The sequence below is a fragment of the Haliotis cracherodii genome, unplaced genomic scaffold (assembly GCF_022045235.1).
Source record: "Haliotis cracherodii isolate W230 unplaced genomic scaffold, xgHalCrac1.p SCAF_2, whole genome shotgun sequence".
Taxonomy (NCBI): Eukaryota; Metazoa; Mollusca; class Gastropoda; order Lepetellida; family Haliotidae; genus Haliotis; species Haliotis cracherodii.
Genome location: NW_027266275.1, coordinates 50,843,310 through 50,865,354, shown reverse-complemented (window position 1 = coordinate 50,865,354; position 22,045 = coordinate 50,843,310). Strand labels below are relative to the sequence as shown.

Sequence of the window (22,045 nt, the reverse complement as noted above, 5' to 3'; positions counted from 1 at the left end):
CCCACTAACACGGGTGTGTTGCTGACAGCCCACTAACACGGGTGTGTTGCTGACAGCCCACTAACACGGGTGTGTTGTTGTCATGCACTAACACCGGTGTGTTGCTGACAGACCACCAACACGGGTGTGTTGCTGACAGCCCACTAACACGGGTGTGTTGTTGTCAGCCCACTAACACGGGTGTGTTGCTGACAGACCACTAACACGGGTGTGTTGTTGTCAGCCCACTAACACGGGTGTGTTGCTGACAGACCACCAACACGGGTGTGTTGCTGACAGCCCACTAACACGGGTGTGTTGCTGACAGCCCACTAACACGGGTGTGTTGCTGACAGCCCACTAACACGGGTGTGTTGCTGACAGCCCACTAACACGGGTGTGTTGCTGACAGCCCACTAACACGGATGTGTTGTTGTCAGCCTACTAGCACAGCTGTGTTGCTACCAGCCCACTAACACGGGTGTGTTGCTGACAGCCCACCAACACGGGTGTGTTGCTGACAGCCCACTAACACGGGTGTGTTGCTGACAGCCCACTAACACGGGTGTGTTGCTGACAGCCCACTAACACGGGTGTGTTGTTGTCATGCACTAACACCGGTGTGTTGCTGACAGACCACCAACACGGGTGTGTTGCTGACAGCCCACTAACACGGGTGTGTTGCTGACAGCCCACTAACACGGGTGTGTTGTTGTCAGCCCACTAACACGGGTGTGTTGCTGACAGCCCACTAACACGGGTGTGTTGTTGTCAGCCCACTAACACGGGTGTGTTGTTGTCAGCCCACTAACACGGGTGTGTTGTTGTCAGCCCACTAACACGGGTGTGTTGCTGACAGCCCACTAACACGGGTGTGTTGCTGACAGCCCACTAACACGGGTGTGTTGCTGACAGCCCACTAACACGGGTGTGTTGTTGTCAGCCCACTAACACGGGTGTGTTGTTGTCAGCCCACTAACACGGGTGTGTTGTTGTCAGCCCACTAACACGGGTGTGTTGCTGACAGCCCACTAACACGGGTGTGTTGTTGTCAGCCCACTAACACGGGTGTGTTGTTGTCAGCCCACTAACACGGGTGTGTTGTTGTCAGCCCACTAACACGGGTGTGTTGCTGACAGCCCACTAACACGGGTGTGTTGTTGTCAGCCCACTAACACGGGTGTGTTGTTGTCAGCCCACTAACACGGGTGTGTTGTTGTCAGCCCACTAACACGGGTGTGTTGTTGTCAGCCCACTAACACGGGTGTGTTGCTGACAGCCCACTAACACGGGTGTGTTGTTGTCAGCCCACTAACACGGGTGTGTTGCTGACAGACCACCAACACGGGTGTGTTGCTGACAGCCCACTAACACGGGTGTGTTGTTGTCAGCCCACTAACACGGGTGTGTTGTTGTCAGCCCACTAACACGGGTGTGTTGTTGTCAGCCCACTAACACGGGTGTGTTGTTGTCAGCCCACTAACACGGGTGTGTTGTTGTCAGCCCACTAACACGGATGTGTTGTTGTCAGCCCACTAACACGGGTGTGTTGCTGACAGACCACCAACACGGGTGTGTTGCTGACAGCCCACTAACACGAATGTGTTGCTGACAGACCACTAACACGGGTGTGTTGCTGACAGACCACTAACACGGGTGTGTTGCTGACAGCCCACTAACACGGGTGTGTTACACGGGTGTGTTGTTGTCAGCCCACTAACACGGGTGTGTTGCTGACAGCCCACTAACACGGGTGTGTTGCTGACAGACAACATTGTAAACAAGGTTAACTAGGGATGTGTACACACTACCCGCATCATGCAGGGCGATGGGGTCAACATAGCGAATTGCAACCCCTCTTGTTTTGCCAAATAATGCGTCCATCATTTTTGAACGATCATATGAATACGTTCATGTAAACGTTTCTCAAATATTTTGTAAGTGTTTGAAAGCATCTCAAATGTAGTCCCCGGGTGGATGGACGGATTCCATTATTGTAGGTGTCTCTCTACTGCTCCCGGCCGCGTCATATCAAAAGACGTTAAAAGATGGTACTTTTTGTTACCCTGTCTGGCGCTCAGCATTAAGGGGCTAAAACAAGGACTGATCGGCTTGGAGTCAGTACATTGTGTCTGAGTGGGGTATTTATGTTAAACTGCGGCATCTCAGTGGGCTAGCTCTATAAATCGGCATCAGTCCGGACTAGTACAAGCAGCCACACACACACACACACACACACACACACACACACACACGTGCATGCACGTCGCTATGTAAGTGCAATAATCTTGGACGCGACGTTAAACCCCATTTCACCTCACCTCACCTCTCTATTGCTGACACACGTTCATGTTACTGTGAAGAGCATAAGTTTTGTGGAAATCCTGATACCATTCTGAAAACACAACAGTTCAATCGTTTGCTGTTCCGACAAGGAAATTCATTAACCATTCAACACAATAATACCTTCCGTTTATGAAACTTAGCATGGACCACATATTATGCATTTATCAAATGCTGTACATCACTGTCCTTGTAAACAAACTGGTAACTTTATATTTTAAATTAGTTTGGAGATAAATACAAAAGGTACAGTTTCTTTGTATTCCCGCCGACTCGAACCTTCGGCCACATAGATTGTATAATAAGATTATTCCCTTCAAATGGTACCCGCTCTTGGGGATAACACTGTGATACAAGTACACCGCAATACATGTTTAGACCTTAAACACAGATCTATGCACATTCCTACCACGTATCATGAACATGTTTAGAACTGTATTAAAAGTCTGAAGCAAAATGAAAACCAACAACCTTCAGAAAATCCATGCGGACGTCGTGTCAGCTCACTGTTAAAAGGCGTATAACGGAGTTCAAGCGGGGAAGAGAGCGCCTCGAAGATGACACAAGATCGGGAAGACCTTCAGCTGCCACCACATAGGAAAATGATGATAACACAATGGTATGATTATGGGTGATCGACGACTCACCACACGTGACATAGCCATTACAGTAGGCATCTCTCGTGAGAGAGTTGAGGACAATCTTGAAAAAACTGGACAGGACAAAGGTTATAGAACACTGGGTTCTAAGGCTTCTGACTCCTAATCAGAAACGATTCAGGTTTATCAGATCTCGTGAGATTTTACGCTGAATTTGTTGAGAGGGTTGTTACAGTGGATGCCTCGTGGGGTCACCACTATCAGCCAGTGACTTTACAGAAGTCAAAGCAGAGTCTTTTCCATCAGCAAACAAGGTGATGGCTGTCGGTTGTGTAGGTTTATAAAGCAATCCTACTGCTGGACTACCTCCCTAAACACAATGCTAATCTGCTTAGGCAAGCACCGGAGAATATCAAGGCATAATGTTATGGAAAGCTCACTAAAGGTGTTTCGCTCCACCCAGACAACACCTCTACGCACAAATCTGGTGTCGCCAAGGTTGCAATACAGCTTAACTGTAACTTCAAAAGTGTCCAAATTAAAATTAAAAATCCCATTATTCTATAAAGAAATTTTATCCTTGTGGAAGACCTTTCTTGCAAAAAGAGAAGATGACATCTATAATGAAATAATTTGGAATAACAAAAATATCTTAATCAATCGAAAAAGTATATTTGATGCTAAATGGAAAGATGCGGGCATTATTTATATAAGGCAATTACTTAAAAAGAATGGGGATTTCTTTCAATGCGAAACAATTGCTAGGAAATATTGAATTGACATAACCCCAAGAAAATATAATAGGTATATCAATGCTATTAGGAAGGCAATAGGGCAGAACATGTTTAGTTTCCAAAACGCGGGTCCTATAGAAATTGAACCACATCCTGAAGTTAAAGGAATCAGACCTGCTGACACACCATGTAAAAGTAAATTTTGGTATAATTCAATCTATAATGTGTTCCAAGTTGCTAATGAAGATGTTTTTAAATGGAATATTTTAAAGGACATGAGAATTGGAAACAAGTATAAGCAACTGCAATTCAAAATTCTACACTCAATCATTCCTTGTAATCAGTATTTAAATAGAATTAACATTAAAGAAAGTAATGTATGTGAACATTGTGGTAGTATAGATACTGTTAGACATTACATGCTTTACTGTTCAAATGTATTACCCTTTTGGATAGAATTCTTTAAGTTGGCGAAGGTTAATGTACATAATCAGATTTATGATAATTACAGAGATATTGTATTGTATGGTATATAAGGAGACACAGAGGAGTGTACTTTGATGAATTATTTACTACTGCTAGCAAAGTATATTGTGTACAGATGTAAAGTAACTCAAACCGACTCCCTTTTTAGAATATTTAAAAGAGAACTAGAAATACAATACAAAGTACTACAGTATAACAATGTTAATCTTGCAGAAAAAAATAAATGTGTACTGAATAATTAGATGATTATTATTGCTTTAAGCAACTCAAACCCAAATATAAACCCCGGTATGCCAGTCCACGTGGCAATGTAAAATCGTGGACAATTAACATGAATAAATGATGAAAAAAAAGAAAGAAAAAAGGTTGCAATACAGCACTCTGTCTTCGCATTCACTAGATTTGACACCGTCAGAATATCACCTCTGCCCAAACGTGAAGAGAGAACTCTCCGGCAAGCATTATGCAAATAATTATGGCATCATTTCTGCTGTGGACATTTTACACCATAAGGATGAAGCCTTGTACACCAGTGGGATACATGCACTCCAGCATCGTTAACAGAAGAGTCTTGCCCATCCGCTATTCGTATATAATAGACAGGAGGTCAAAGAAAATATGTAACACTCTCTGAAGCTAAGATTTCAGAGTATGAGAGACTGTACTGCATGCAGACACCCCAAGATAAAGAAGCAGAAGTGAGTCAAGGGAGAATACTCGTGATGGCTTAAAGTCGGAGAATCTTGCAGGATAGACAATAGCAAATAATTTCGAAGAACTGACTGGCTTGTTTGTTTAACGCCGCACTCAACAATATTCCAGCTATATGACGGCGGTCTGTAAATAATGACCAGTGATTGACGTCATGAGCATCGATCCACGCAATTGGGATACTATGACATGCATCAACCAAGTCAGCGAGCCTGACCACCCGATCCCGTTAGTCGCCTCTTACGACAAACATAGTCGCTTGCGTTGCTGAAGGTCTATTCTATCCCGGATCTTCGAATTAAATGAAAGTAAATACATTTGTGATGAATAATATGTAATGTTCATCTTTACTTAAAACTTGGCAGGGGTGGGTGTGTGTGTCGTCCCTTTTTCATATCATAATGATTTTAAGTTCGCATTTGCCTGGTTTCTTTAAATAATTTCTGCTGTACTTACTCTCACAGCTCCTAAGATGTCTCGGTACAACTTAAATATGCACTCCCTAATGTCAACAAGTGGATTTTCACGGTATCTGCTAGCGGTAGTCTTATCTCAAGGGAAGGCACCATGTGGCCACTGGTCAACAGCGAGATAAGGCACTTCGTTTTTTTTAGGTGTACAAGACTGACCATGTTAGTGATCGTCCTGTGTCTGGTTGGCGCCGTTTGGGGACAATCAAATCCTCCCCCTAAATGTTGCGTGGCCCGTCAGTTCGAGGCCAAGATGGGGGAGACTGGCGGATCCATCTATTCGAGTCATGGTGTGGAGGTGCCAGCGCTCATTGACGTAAGTGTCTCACGTAATTTCTACTCACTTATGTACGTGTGCGGGTTGGTGCGTGTTTTGTTTTAGTGTGCAGGTTTGTGTGTAGGGATTGGTGTATGGGGTTTGATGTGCAGGTTGGTGTGAGCGTGTTGATGTGTGTGGATTGGTGTGTAGAGGTTGGTGTGTGGGGGTTGGTGTGTAGGGGTTTGGTGTGTGTAGGGGTTGGTGTGTAGGGGTTGTGTATAGAGCTTGGTATGTAGGGGTTAGTGTGTGCGGGTTGGAGTGTGCAGGGGTTGGTGTGTGTCGGTTAGGGTGTAGAAGTTGGTGTGTAGGGGATGGCGTGTAGATGTTAGTGTGTAGAGGTTGCTGTGTGTAGGTTGGTGTGTAGGGGTTTGGCGTGTGTCGGTTAGGGTGTAGAAGTTGGTGTGTAGGGGATGGCTTGTAGATGTTAGTGTGTAGAGGTTGGTGTGTGTAGGTTGGTGTGTAGGGGTTTGGCGTGTGACGGTTAGGGTGTAGAAGTTGGTGTGTAGGTTGGTGTGTAGGTTGGTGTGTGTTGGTTAGTGTGTAGGGGTTGGTGTGTAGGGGTTGGTGTGTAGAGGTTGGTGTGTGTAGGTTGGTGTGTAGGGGTTTGGTGTGTGACGGTTAGGGTGTAGAAGTTGGTGTGTAGGGGATGGCGTGTAGGTGTTGGTGTGTAGGGGTTGGCGAGTAGGTGTTGGTGTGTAGAGGCTGGTGTGTGTAGGTTGCTGTGTAGGTTGGTGTGTGTTGGTTAGTGTGTAGGAGTTTGCGTGTAGGTGTTGGTGTTTAGTGGTTGGTGTGTAAAGGGTTGGTGTTTAGTGGTTGGTGTTTAGTGGTTGGTGTGTGTAGGTTGGTGTGTGTTGGTTTGTGTGTGTCGGTTAGGATGTAGAAGTTGGTGTGTAGGGGATCGCGTATAGGTGTTGGTGTGTAGAGGTTGGTGTGTGTAGGTTGGTGTGTGTAGGTTTGTGTGTAGGTTTGTGTGTGTTGGTTAGTTAGTGTAGAAGTTAGTATGTGTGGGTTGGTGTGTAAAGGGTTGGTGTTTGCAGGTTGGCGTGTAGGGGTTGGCGTGTAGGGGTTGGTGTGTAGGGGTTGGTTTGTGTGGGTTGGTATGTGCATACAGGCATCTGTACATTGGTGTGTGGTGGTTGGTGTGTGTGCTGGTTTGTGTGTGCTGGTTGTTGTGTGCTGGTTTGTGTGTGCTGGCTGTTGTGTGCTGGTTGTTGTGTGCTGGTTTGTGTGTGCTGGCTGTTGTGTGCTGGTTGTTGTGTGCTGGTTGTTGTGTGTGCTGGTTGTTGTGTGCTGGTTGTTGTATATGCTGGTTGTTGTGTGCTGGTTGTTGTGTGCTGGTTGTTGTGTGCTGGTTGTTGTGTGCTGGTTGTTGTGTGCTGGTTGTTGTATGTGCTGGTTGTTGTGTGCTGGTTGTTGTGTGCTGGTTGTTGTGTGCTGGTTGTTGTGTGCTGGTTGTTGTGTATGCTGGTTGTTGTGTGCTGGTTGTTGTGTGCTGGTTGTTGTGTGCTGGTCTGTGTGTGCTGGTTGCTGCTCCCTGACGTACACATCGTTCCTTTCATATGACGTCTTTTCGTAACATTTGACTATTAATATTGCGTACTTTTGACCTTTATTTCAACTTTGTATTTTTTTAACCGGCGTCAGTTTGTTTTGTATTTTGATCTTTATTAGTAACATTTAATACTTATTCCTAACATTTGATTATTATTGCTTACTTTTGTCCTTTTTTTCAACTTTGCATTTTTTACCAAATGGCCGCCTATATCCAAGTCTAGATCTTGTCAAACAATGCAGTCTTTTCATCGAAAATGACAGTGAAACCTATACAGATAAACTGTTGCGACCAATCCACTCGCATGCCACTCCACAAGAGAGAATGCAGTTTTGGTCGAATGTCTCATAATAGATACAATTGAAACAACAACACTTATGATGTTTCACTTATACATAGCTTAATACTGCAAATGATTACACATGTTGAGTGTGAAACTTCAGATACCAAACTATAATGAAGTTTCACTGTTACTGTTAAATTTCCCTTGTAGTCTGACAACGTCATGCACTATGACTACTACAACAGAACCATTGTGATGGAAGTGAATACCCACAACCCCGACAACACCACCACCTACACCAGGATCATCCAGGATTACAAGAGGGTAAGTAGCAGAGAGAACCCTTCTAATGGAGATGAATACCTGCATTGCTGGTAATACCTCAACACACGCCATGGTACACCAAGACAAACAGACATACCCTCCTAATGGAGGTGAATACCTGCATCCTGGCAGTACAACTACACATAGGCCATGGTACTCCAATACAGACATACCCTTCTAATGGAGTTGAATACCTGCATTCCTGGCAATACCTCAACACACGCCATGGTACACCAAGACAAACAGACATACCCTCCTAATGGAGGTGAATACCTGCATTCCTGGCAGTACAACTACACACAGGCCATGGTACTCCAAGACAGACATACCCTTCTAATGGAGTTGAATACTCCAAGACAGCCATACCCTTCTAATGGAGGTGAATACCTGCATCCTGGCAGTACAACTACACATAGGCCATGGTACTCCAAGACAGACATACCCTTCTAATGGAGTTGAATACTCCAAGACAGCCATACCCTTCTAATGGAGGTGAATACCTGCATCCTGGCAGTACAACTACACACAGGCCATGGTACTCCAAGACAGCCATACCCTTCTAATGGAGGTGAATACTCCAAGACAGCCATACCCTTCTAATGGAGGTGAATACCTGCATCCTGGCAGTACAACTACACACAGGCCATGGTACTCCAAGACAGGCAGACAAACATACCCTTCTAATGGAGGTGAATACCTGCATTCCTGGCAGTACAACTACACACAGTCCATGGTACTCCAAGACAGGCAGACAAACATACCCTTCTAATGGAGGTGAATACCTGCATTCCTGGCAGTACAACTACACACAGGCCATGGTACACCAAGACAGACATACCCTTCTAATGGAGGTGAATACCTGCATTCCTGGCAGTACAACTACACACAGGCCATGGTACTCCAAGACAAACATACCCTTCTAATGGAGGTGAATACCTGCATTCCTGGCAGTACAACTACACACAGGCCATGGTACTCCAAGACAAACATACCCTTCTAATGGAGGTGAATACCTGCATTCCTGGCAGTACAACTACATACAGGCCATGGTACTCCAAGACAGACATACCCTTCTAATGGAGGTGAATACCTGCATTCCTGGCAGTACAACTACACACAGGCCATGGTACTCCAAGACAAACATACCCTTCTAATGGAGGTGAATACCTGCATTCCTGGCAGTACAACTACACACACGCCATGGTACTCCAGGACAAACATACCCTTCTAATGGAGGTGAATACCTGCATTCCTGGCAGTACAACTACACACAGGCCATGGTACTCCAAGACAGACATACCCTTCTAATGGAGGTGAATACCTGCATCCTGGCAGTACAACTACACACAGGCCATGGTACTCCAAGACAGACATACCCTTCTAATGGAGGAAAATACCTGCATCCTGGCAGTACAACTACACATAGGCCATGATACTCCAAGACAGGCAGACAAACATACCCTTCTAATGGAGGTGAATACCTGCATTCCTGGCAGTACAACTACACACAATGGCACTTCAGGACACACAGATTCACTGGTGTAGTTCAGGGTTACAACAGGATCAGTGACAGACAAACCCGTTATGTTTGGTCATTAAATAATCGCTTGTTTTCATACAAATATGTGTGTGTGTGTGTGTGTGTGTGTGTGTGTGTGTGTGTGTGTGTGTGTGTGTGTGTGTGTGTGTGTCTGTGTGTGTGTGTGTTTTGTGTGTGTGTGTGTGTGTGTGTGTGTGCTAGTCAGGACTTAATGCCAGTTCTATGGTGTGCTGTGTGAGATGGAGGGATGGTTTAATATCCTACGTTGTACAGTACCACATTATGTTGGCTGTGAGAGGCAGGACGAAGTATGTTATAGTGGCATATATTGTTCAGTACAACATTGTGTTGTGTGTTCGGCAGTTGGAGTTATGATTTCGTATGTTGTACTTCTTCAGGGCATACAGCATGTTTTCGGAGCAGGATCGTGCACAACGTCAACGATACGCCGTGGCTTCAGAGAACCATGTATTCCAGGTGATTACCGACCCATGGTTCCACACACTATTTGGTCTGCTCCAGATAACTTTTATCACCGTCCCTATTCAGTAACAAAATGTATGACCGCCTCTCAGGTCTAGTGGTAGATAGCGGAAGGTCTGGGGTTCGATCACCGGCCGTACCATACCAAGACATTAAGATATGGTACTTGTTGCTACCCTGCCTGGCGCTCGTTGTTAAGGGACTAAAACAAGGACTGGTCGGCTGGGAGTCAGTATACTGTGTCTGAGTGGACAACAAGGATACTTAATTTGGTATGAGAATCGTTTATTTAAATTACATCGTTTATGTATTTTATGTAAATAACACTTTTGTAAGAACAGACCAAGCGGTCTTTCGAGAAATGAAAACACAACATAACGATGTTTGTTTAGAGATGAAACTAAACAAATATCATAGCTATCGATATTAACTTCTGTCATTTAGGCTGAGGGTCAAGGGTGAAGGACACACGTTACGTTGACATTGTATAATTGTATGATTGTCCTTGAACATGATATTAAGTCCTCCATACTCCATCCACCACAGATAACGCCAAATTCGTGGGAAGTAGTTACGTCGGCTATGGCGTGCACAAAATCGCTTTTAACAACTGGGAGTTTGCAGAGCCGGACACCGGCAACGACATGAGGCTGGTTGTTACATCGTCGACTTGTGTCCCAGTGGTGGAAGCAATCTTTGGAAACGTTAACAATGGTGAGATGAACACAGTCCTAGGCTAGACATTGAGAACACAAGCCATGAAGCCATTCAATGCCATGTACTCGAATCAAACAGTGGTTACAATCATATAACATGGGAAGGAGTATCGTTGAAGAATCATTATATGTCAACTGAAAGTCATATTACTGACATTTCGCTCTATATTTCTCGTTCAGGTGCTTCATCAGTATGTTTGATAGACATATTTATTTTCGCATCTTTTAAAGCGAGGGTCGCAGTTCGTTGTGATGAGTTGCGTCACTGAGTCCTGCAACAATCGTGGGTTGGAATCCCAAATTCGCCCTGATTATTATTCTGTTTTGTCACCACCTAAGTGCTCGTGCTTTTCTGCAAGCTTTTCTCTATAACTGAAATACTGTCCAAAGTGGCGCAAATGAAACTTACTCACCATGTCATTGTATGGAATGTACCCATTCCGCGATCATGAGATAAACGTATTGATCGTCTGGTTATTACATGGTTTATTATGAAAATAAAAGGAAAGCCGACAGGGAAGATGAAACTGAGGATATCTTTTTATAGTTTGACAATCAAACGTGGTTTTCTTCTATGGTAGTCTTGGAAACGCCTTTGACAACTAAGAAAGTATTTAGAACTACACCCTTCCCAAATAGAACTCAAGTGTATACTCAATACAAGGTGTACAGTACTTCACGCGTTCTATATGACCTATTACTCCTGTATTATTGGGTGTATTTTTCATATCTATAGGAAATAAGATGAATAAAATGATGATAGTCCGAATATATGTACCCTTTTGTCGTTAGTGGCTGATATCTGGGGGCGTATGTCACCCAAGTCTGTATAGATGATATATGTACCCCTATGTCGTTAGTGGCTGATATCTATTGGTGTATGTTGCCAAAGTCTGTATAGATGTTATATGTACCCATATGTCGTTAGTGGCTGATATCTATTGGTGTATGTTGCCAAAGACTGTATAGATGTTATATGTACCCATATGTCGTTAGTGGCTGATATCTGGGGGCGTATGTCACCCAAGTCTGTATAGATGTTACATGTCACCCTTTGTCGTTAGTGGCTTATATCTATTGGTGTCTGTTGCCAAAGTCTGTATAGATGTTATATGTACCAATATGTCGTTAGTGGCTGATATCTATTGGTGTATGTTGCCAAAGTCTGTATAGATGTTATATGTACCAATATGTCGTTAGTGGCTGATATCTATTGGTGTCTGTTGCCAAAGTCTGTATAGATGTTATATGTACCCCACTGTCGTTAGTGGCTGATATCTATTGGTGTATGTTGCCAAAGACTGTATAGATGTTATATGTACCCATATGTCGTTAGTGGCTGATATCTGGGGGCGTATGTCACCCAAGTCTGTATAGATGATATATGTCACCCTTTGTCGTTAGTGGCTGATATCTATTGGCGCATGTCGCCTTTATGTGTATAAATGTGACTGGTGATTGGTATGAAACGTTAAACTTTGCCAATGTTGCAGCCCCTTCCGAACTAGTCTTCGTGTTCACTAACTTCCAGCCCGGTATTAAAACACCAGACTTGTTTGTGTTGCCTTCCCTCTGTACTGGCGCTGCCGACACCATCAACAATGAAGTACGTGCACTCACTCATACAGATAGTTTATTTTATATGGAATGACCTGCGTCTCGTGTCGTGACGGTAAGACCTATTGATTGGGGTCACTTTTCTGATGAAATCACACTATACGTAGCGTTAATATCTGCGTGACAATGACGCGAAGTTTAAACATTGTCGTTGGCGATGATAACTTTCATATTGATAATATTAAGAATTATGAAAAATATTTTATCACATTTATCCTGAAATAAATCGCAACCTGTAACTCTGATCTTCAACTAAATATTCTTTAGGCTCACTAACTCCTTCCTGAACTTATAATGATCTTTTTGACCGGTTTATTGTTTGAAGCTTATAATACATTATTATGTGAAATACCTTCTGTCCCAAATCTACATGTTGGTGTTTCCTTACAGGACCACCCACATCACATTCAACGTGCTATCCTTGCTATGGACGGCTGGGTATCTTAAAAAGTGACAATAAAACATGTGCAGGTTACCGCCTCCTTATCTATTCAACCAGTTCAAATAGGCAATTCTGACAATTCAAAATAGGGACCTTAACGGACCGTCCAACTGATATTCGGGGTTGGGCCGGGGTGTGTGCGGCCTGGGGTTTTATCGAAAAACGTTAATTGTCCCTGTAGGAAAACGTACAACTTTATGGATAATAACTTCTCTTTTATTGCATATCGCGACGTGGAGTCACTCCCGCTTGATAACGTTGTAAGAATCTACATAGAAACGTTGCTATATGCTATAAACCAGAAGTTGTCCATGAAGTTGCACGTTGTCTTACTTACCCACTAACGTCTAGAATGCCAATCAAAGAGTTATAAATTGTTTAAGAATATGCTTGACACGTGTATACTTCAGCCTGTTGACAAAACCTGACACAAAAACACATCAGGATCGCCATATTGTTCGTCGGCATCTTCGTGATCGAACACTTCCGGCTTCCAGGTCTGCAGCAAGGCCGACGAAATTGATCAGTGCTGACACCGTACGTCGACGTCTCTGTTGGACCCATACTCACTGATCGACATCGAAATGAACGTCTGCGTTTGGCCAAAAGGCATCGCCATTGGAGATTGCGGCAGTGCCACAATGACTGCGTTGTACAGACAGATCGATGGGTGTGTGTGTGTGTGTGTGTGGTGGTGTGTGTGTGTGTGTGTGTGTGTGTGTGTGTGTGTGTGTGTGTGTGGAGGGGGGAGTGGGGAGTGTCATGGTTGACATGATGACGTAATGTACAACATTTTCAAACTAGGAAAATATCTCCGACATATTTCATAGTTAGAAGATACCTGACATGTCTGACACTGTTCAAGTAAATGAGTGTATGATTTTGTTATGAATAAAACGCGACAAAACCCATTTCCATAATCTTAACAAATCTCTACTAAAGCAGAGTTCATTGGACGATTCCGATTACATTGTGAGCCTGTGTTTATGAATTAATTTTCAAATAGTGATGATACCCGGTGTTCGCATGCTGCCCCAGATGGCTCCCATCACAAACATAGGCAAGCTAATTGTTCACCCGAAAAACACCCAAGGATGGAGCTGCTGGAATATTACTGACAGTCTTTTGAAGAATTTGTTGTCACTCGGAATCTTTATGCGTAGATCTAAATGATTCAGTGCCACATCGCGCTCTTAGACCCTTTGGGCCAACAAATAGACACTCGGTGTTTCTGTCATTAAGCTTCAGCTTGTTTTCAACGATATAAGATGATCGAAATACCTGAAGTTTATTAAGTTAAACGTTTTGGCCAAATTGCCTTGTTTTGATTTCGCCAATCCGAGCAGAAATTCCGACACAAAATCTCCAAGAAACAGGCAAAGAAAATATGTTGTACAGGCAGTTGTCTCTTTTGTTAATGGGAGAAACAAGTTTCTAAAGCTATGGTATACGATCTGGTAGGATTATATCACACATACACGACTTACTTTTTCTTATCTATTTAGAATAGAATTCTTTGCTAGTGTTGCCAAATTCTCCAGCAAACCAAGGCAGGTTATCTGTATAACCTGGCTGCAGACACCATGTGCGTCTGTAGTGAGAGTCACATTTAATAGCATGTCACTATGATGATAAGGTCCTTGACTGTTGTTCTTCTGGCTGTTGTTTGGAGTGGGGTGAGTGGCGCCGATCCCCCCAAGTGCTGCACAGAGCGTCAGTTCGAGGCCAGGTTGGCGGAAGTCGGGGGGAGTTTGTACAAGCACAACGGACAGCAGGTTCCTGCTCTCATAAATGTATGTTATGTCGGGATTACTCACATTGAATGAATGTTGTTCTACTTCAATATGGAGATAAAGCTGTAAACGTTTGGATGTTGAGCCTTTGCTTATGTAGCAGCTGATGATGGAATTCCCTGCCCGATGATCTCAAGGCTGCCTCTACCGTTCGCACATTTAAGCTTCAACATAAAACATATGTGTTCTGACTATTGATCACTGTCTAACCATCGTTTTCATGCCGTCTGTCTCTCGACGTTATTTTTTATTGTTTTACTTTTTATTTATCTGTCGCGCTTTGAGCACATACAAGTGTGGGGTCAGCGCTATATCAGAAGCCTTATAATTTAAAATTTTTAATAGTAATTGCCTCAACATACTCATGTTTTATTTGCAAAAGGCATTGGTATTTGGAATTGATTGAAATAGTGGGGTTGACAACTTTCTGGGCCTGCCACGTCAAGCCTGTGGTGTACGTGGTGATATAGGAAGACACTCCGGCTAGCAGCCACGTCAAGCCTGTGGTGTGCGTGGTGATATAGGAAGACGCTCCGGCTTGCAGCCACGTCAAGCCTGTTGTGTACGTGGTGATAAAGGAAGACGCTCCGGCTAGCAGCCACATCAAGCCTGTGGTGTACATGGTGATATAGGAAGACACTCCGGCTAGCAGCCACGTTAGGCCTGTGGTGTACGTGGTGATACAGGAAGACGCTCCGGCTTGCAGCCACGTCAAGCCTGTTGTGTACGTGGTGATATAGGAAGACACTCCGGCTAGCAGCCACGTCAAGCCTGTGGTGTACATGGTGATATAGGAAGACACTCCGGCTAGCAGCCACATCAAGCCTGTGGTGTGCGTGGTGATATAGGAAGACACTCCGGCTAGCAGCCACGTTAGGCCTGTTGTGTACGTGGTGATAAAGGAAGACACTCCGGCTAGCAGCCACGTCAAGCCTGTGGTGTACTTGGTGATATAGGAAGACGCTCCGGCTAGCAGCCACGTCAAGCCTGTGGTGTGCGTGGTGATATAGGAAGACACTCCGGCTTGCAGCCACGTCAAGCCTGTGGTGTGCGTGGTGATATAGGAAGACACTCCAGCTAGCAGCCACGTCAAGCCTGTTGTGTACGTGGTGATATAGGAAGACACTCCAGCTAGCAGCCACGTCAAGCCTGTGGTGTACGTGGTGATATAGGAAGACACTCCGGCTAGCAGCCACATCAAGCCTGTGGTGTGCGTGGTGATATAGGAAGACACTCCAGCTAGCAGCCACGTCAAGCCTGTGGTGTGCGTGGTGATATAGGAAGACACTCCGGCTTGCAGCCACGTCAAGCCTGTTGTGTACGTGGTGATAAAGGAAGACGCTCCGGCTAGCAGCCACATCAAGCCTGTGGTGTACATGGTGATATAGGAAGACACTCCGGCTAGCAGCCACGTTAAGCCTGTGGTGTACGTGGTGATACAGGAAGACGCTCCGGCTTGCAGCCACGTCAAGCCTGTTGTGTACGTGGTGATATAGGAAGACACTCCGGCTAGCAGCCACGTCAAGCCTGTGGTGTACATGGTGATATAGGAAGACACTCCGGCTAGCAGCCACATCAAGCCTGTGGTGTGCGTGGTGATATAGGAAGACACTCCGGCTAGCAGCCACGTTAGGCCTGTTGTGTACGTGGTGATAAAGGAAGACACTCCGGCTAGCAGCCACGTCAAGCCTGTGGTGTACTTGGTGATATAGGAAGACGCTCCGGCTAGCAGCCACGTCAAGCCTGTGGTGTGCGTGGTGATATAGGAAGACACTCCGGCTTGCAGCCACGTCAAGCCTGTGGTGTGCGTGGTGATATAGGAAGACACTCCAGCTAGCAGCCACGTCAAGCCTGTTGTGTACGTGGTGATATAGGAAGACACTCCAGCTAGCAGCCACGTCAAGCCTGTGGTGTACGTGGTGATATAGGAAGACACTCCGGCTAGCAGCCACATCAAGCCTGTGGTGTGCGTGGTGATATAGGAAGACACTCCAGCTAGCAGCCACGTCAAGCCTGTGGTGTGTGTGGTGATATAGGAAGACACTCCGACTTGCAGCCACGTCAAGCCTGTGGTTTGTGTGGTGATATAGGAAGACACTCCGACTTGCAGCCACGTCAAGCCTGTTGTGTACGTGGTGATATAGGAAGACACTCCGGCTAGCAGCCACGTTAGGCCTGTGGTGTACGTGGTGATAAAGGAAGACGCTCCGGCTAGCAGCCACGTCACAGACTGACGGATGTTTGTGGTTGTTAGGAAAACACTTCTAAAATTGGAATTGGTTTCATTTAGCGCTGACGGATCATTTCTAGTCCTCTAACGGTAACCTAGGGATATCGTGCCATAATTACCCCGGAGGTATGCCTCTCGCGGGATTAATAAGAATCGCCTTTACCTTAATGTTAAATAATGTGGATGGAAACAACGAAATGCATTCTGATGTGTTAATAGATAGATGTATCGGTTGTGCTTGTTTATATATGTAATGGCAATGTGAAGTCAACAAGGTATATGTTAGATACACAGTAGTGGAAGCCCAAGGTGTTGCGTTCCAAGATGTCTATTTTAAATATTCCAGCACGAGGTGCGAGGGCTGTTGCTACTCAGGAGTCATCATTCATGAATGCATTTTGTGGATGCGTAGTCTTCGCCATGTAGGTGCACATGCACCAGACTCTGTAGTTTGGTTGTAAAACGTGCTGGGAAAGTTGATAATTTGTTGTAGACTTGAGACGTCGAGAAAGGGAAAAATGAAATGGGTAAGGAAGGTAACTCGTATTGCCATGTTGATGTCGCCAACCCAACATTGAGGCTAGTGAAAATCAAGGACGGTTACTTTGAGATCGCGAGAACTTACGGCAATGGATCCAGGGGTTAGTGTAGGTTTACCGAAATGCGAGTCCTGGAAATGTACATCTCTCAAAGAAGGGATAAAGGTACTTTTTAGGGTTTAGGAAACAGAACCGTAGGCGAAGCAAGGAGAATCACCCTGAATGATGAGATATATAAACATGTTAAGGCCCCATTACACAGGGCTGCGGCTTTTGTGCCACCCTCGAGCGATCAAAAACTGGCCAGGACGCTCAATGGTCGCCTAAACCCAGAAAATCATGTTTTTATGTAGCAGACCACAGGGCCTTCATTCAGCAACAACAGCAATGCTTGTGCCTCCCTTCTGCCTCCTTTGAGCCACCTTTGAGGCAACCAACCTCCTCGGCGACCTTTGTGCGACTGTTTTGAACATGTTCAAAAATTCACGGCGACCATGGCGTCCATGGCGTCCATGGCGATGTCCGAACCTCCTGTTTACAACCTTTGAACGACCTAGGCAACCATTCTGCCTCCTTTGACGACCTGACAAATTATATCGTCGCACAAGGGAGGCACAAAGGTCGCCATCCTGTGTAAAGGCCCCATTAGTAACCTTCGTTCAAATCTACACATTATAAATATATAAATTACATCTAAACTGGTTAATCCCGTAACCAGGCGTCTAGTTAGCTCCTACTGGTCCTGTAGTACTGACCCTACAATCGCCCATATGCTAGGTGTATATTGTAGGTGGACAACATTCTACATTACAACTTCTACAACAAGACAGTGGTCTACGAAGTGTTTGAGCGCGGCGCCAACGACAGTACCATGCGTTCCCGAATAGTGCATGACTTTAATGCGGTACGGACATGTTGCAATCTAGTTCAAAACTGCATCACCGGGAAAGTAAAGTAATGCAATGTACTGGATCTTGTATGCAGACATAATATCCATAAACCTTTAATATTCAAAAATGTTTGTATTTTATACCTAAAATGGAACTAGCACTCGAGATTGAAACATCCTTATTCTAGGTAGTAGGTCAATATGTTAACATGATATGAAATCTACACAACCTACATGAGATAATGATATATTTCAAGCAAATCCAAGTTTAGTCAAATACAAAAAATAATATTTTTACGTTTTCCATTTTAGGGTCTTCGCTATGTGATTAAAATGAACAAATGCACGTATGTAAAAGGTTCCCGAGCAATTAGTGAACAGTGCGTTCCAGGTATGTGGTTTTATCGCGTCTGTTTACCTGCCCAGTATACATGCGTGTATCTATAACCTTGTATATGCGCACATGGGTGACTTATATAATACCCCGTTCACATGAACATCTACTAACGTAAGTAATTTTGCACATGTGTAACTATACATACGTGTGTATATGTAGATTTACTATGCGTCCACAGGAAAATCCACTTTTATGTGTTAAGTATGTAAATTGTGTAAGGCACACATATTCGTCAGTCTGTTTACGACTTTCAACACAAAACACGTTGCTTTCCAATCAAAGTTGAATGAGAAGAGAGTTACTTCACCGAACATTTTCGCGTGAATCAACATGTGTTTGATTTAATTTGTACACAACGTTTTGACTCCTTGAAACCAAAAGAAAACACCGTCCGCTCAACTCTGTATATACGCAACTTGTTGACTATTTGTTTGGGGTTGGCAAAAGGACAGACATTAATTAGATCATCCTCTTACGTTAACATAAACGTTCACATTGCAACATATACACTCAGTGCAAATTTACACTTACATTTGCACCTACTCCCGACATGATGCAAATTTGCTCCTGGTGTAAATGTACACACATGAGTAGACGCGTTCACATGACAAGTATACTAACGCAGGTATTTCTACACACGTATGCACATATACACACAAATGTATAGAGGCGCGTGTGAACGGGGTAATAGATTACCTTCAACAATCACATATATACAAGGATAGGTAAGAGCCTGGAGAAAACACTGGCTAACAAATATTAAACAAGTTTTTATGAAGTCTTCATAAGTTATTATATCATCAGGTCTCCGTGACCAAATGGTCCCTTTTCCCGACTCCTGACAGATAATTGAGTATAAATGAAATATTAAAAAAACCACAATCACAATTAAAATATCCGAATGTTTTATTATAGAAGTGAAATACATAATCAATAATTGGTAATTGTTTTCCATAGACAACGCGAAGTTTCTTGGACGGTCTTACTTTGGGTACGGTGTCAAAAGTGTTCCTGCCAACAACTGGCAATACACCAGCCCCTCCAACAACGTCTCCATTAAGTCTTCAATGGCCGCGTCCAACTGTGTGCCATTTGTACAAGCAGCCTTTTCGACCCTGGGACAAGATGGTAAAATCTTTCGTACACATACTTGCTAGTATTCACACAGTAAACTGTTGCATATATCAGCCTTGTGAAAATTGTACTTACCATATTTGTTTAATTACATTTTATCGTGAATATCAACGTTCTTGTCACGATTCAGTCGATATATGTTCGCGACTCAACAACATCGGTCACTGGGATTCAGTCGTTATATGTTCGCGACTCAACAACATCGGCCACTGGGATTCAGTCGATATATGTTCGCGACTCAACAACATCGGTCACTGGGATTCAGTCGAAATATGTTCGCGACTCAACAACATCGGCCACTGGGATTCAGTCGATATATGTTCGCGACTCAACAACATCGGTACTGGGATTCAGTCGATATATGTTCGCGACTCAACAACATCGGCCACTGGGATTCAGTCGATATATGTTCGCGACTCCACAGCATCGGTCACTGGGATTCAGTCGATATATGTCCGCGACTCAACAACATCGGCCACTGGGATTCAGTCGATATATGTTCGCGACTCAACAACATCGGTCACTGGGATTCAGTCGATATATGTTCGCGACTCATCAACATCGGTCACTGGGATTCAGTCGATATATGTTCGCGACTCCACAACATTGGCCACTGGGATTCACTCGATATATGTTCGCGACTCAACAACATCGGTCACTGGGATTCAGGTAAGATCAGTGCGGGGATGGAGAAGTTATGATAATGACAATGAATACTATAAAACGAGTGGGTGTTTTTGGATATATTCATGTGACTGTTAATAGCTCTTTGTTCGTTTTTGCCACGTGCAAGTTTAGTACTCGCCCAGACACATGAAAGATGTTTGTGTACTATCCTTAATTACAGCTCACTCACTACTACTACTACTACTACTACTACTACTACTACTACTACTACTACTACTGCTGCTACTTCTACTACTACTACTACTACTACTACTACTACTACTACTGCTATGACTACTACTACTACTTCTCCTGCTACTTCTACTACTACTACTACTACTTCTGCTACCACAACTACTACTGCTGCTGCTGCTAGTACTACTACTTCTACTACTACTACTACTACTGCTAGTACTACTACTACTACTATTACTACTACTATTAATACTACTACTACTTCTACTACTACTGCTGCTAGTACTACTACTACTACTGCTATTACTACTACTACTACTACTACTACTACTACTACTACTATTACTACTACTACTACAACTTCTACTTCTACAACTACTACTTCTACTTCTACTGCTACTTCTAGTACTACTACTACTACTACTACTACTACTACTGCTATTGCTACTGCTACTACTACTACTACTAATTCTGCTACCACTACTACTACTACTACTGCTGCTGCTGCTAGTACTACTACTACTACTGCTAGTACTACTACTACTGCTATTACTACTACTACTACTTCTACTACTATTACTACTAATATAATACTACTACTACTTCTACTACTACTGCTGCTAGTACTACTACTGTTATTACAACTACTACTACTACTACTATTACTACTATTACTGCTGCTGCTAGTACTACTACTACTATTACTACTACTACTACTACTACTACCACTACTACTACTACTAGTACTATTAAGAATAACAATAACAGAAAAACACCCCTTTTGATACTCTTTGCCAATACGAGCGTGTCGTCACACCTCTACCTACTGACACCTCCAATGTTCACTCCTGTGAATATATCTACTTTCTGAACATTTATCTCCTTTCTTAATTAAATTAGGCATAAGCGGTGGGTCGAAGTAGGCCCTTATTATAGCTCGTTGATGAGTGTGTGATATCGTCATATCGACAGCTTCCAATGATGTGGTGTTCATCGTGACGGGGTTTCGTCCTGGGATACAACGTCCATCTGTCTTTGACATCCCAGCTGACTGTGTCCCGCTAAGTGCCGACAATCAGGTGATGTTGCTACAGTGTAATGTATTGGTTTATATGACCCTAGATCTTATAATGCCACTTCCACACGTTATAATGCTCATATTCTGGATAAATGCGAACCACTGTAACGAAAGAAGAGCAGACGTCTGCATGAAATACAAGGAGAAATTAATTTTCTCGATTTTTCAAATAAAATTTATCGATTTGTTCAGGAGAAATTCGGCGATGATCCCTTCAAAAGTAATGAGTTATATTCAGTATACAAATAATATCAGATGAAACAACTGCAAGTATGTTTAATAGCGTACACTATGAATGTCTATTTCTTTATAAGTGAACAAATAGGCTTGAAAATAGCAATATTCTCAATGTCGTCTTCCAGTTTCCTTCGGAACACATCCAGCGAGGAGCTCGCTACATTGATGCAGTTCTGTCTCGCTGAGACTGACAATCATTTGTGAAAATAAAGGTATTGCCACCGCACTTAGTACTGTAGTATACTCAAGTATAGCAAGTTACCTGCCCACAAGGAGCCGCGTCGTGTCG

The 22,045-nt window shown here is 43.8% G+C and overlaps 2 protein-coding genes across 2 annotated transcripts; both read left to right on the top strand.

The window, feature by feature from the left end:
• The first annotated feature begins 5,443 nt into the window (after window positions 1-5,443).
• LOC139469225 (uncharacterized) lies at window positions 5,444-12,631 on the top strand. Its single transcript, XM_071251362.1, has 6 exons — window positions 5,444-5,638; window positions 7,687-7,800; window positions 9,739-9,817; window positions 10,370-10,537; window positions 12,033-12,145; window positions 12,547-12,631. Exons 1-6 carry the CDS (start codon window positions 5,483-5,485, stop codon window positions 12,601-12,603), a joined length of 687 nt encoding a protein of 228 aa, XP_071107463.1. The 5' UTR covers window positions 5,444-5,482; the 3' UTR covers window positions 12,604-12,631.
• Window positions 12,632-14,168: 1,537 nt separating this feature from the next.
• LOC139469224 (ependymin-related protein 2-like) lies at window positions 14,169-21,980 on the top strand. Its single transcript, XM_071251361.1, has 6 exons — window positions 14,169-14,391; window positions 17,951-18,064; window positions 18,362-18,440; window positions 19,404-19,574; window positions 21,414-21,520; window positions 21,882-21,980. The coding sequence occupies exons 1-6, from the start codon at window positions 14,224-14,226 to the stop codon at window positions 21,939-21,941; spliced, it is 699 nt and encodes a 232-aa protein (XP_071107462.1). The 5' UTR covers window positions 14,169-14,223; the 3' UTR covers window positions 21,942-21,980.
• The last annotated feature ends 65 nt before the right edge of the window (window positions 21,981-22,045 follow it).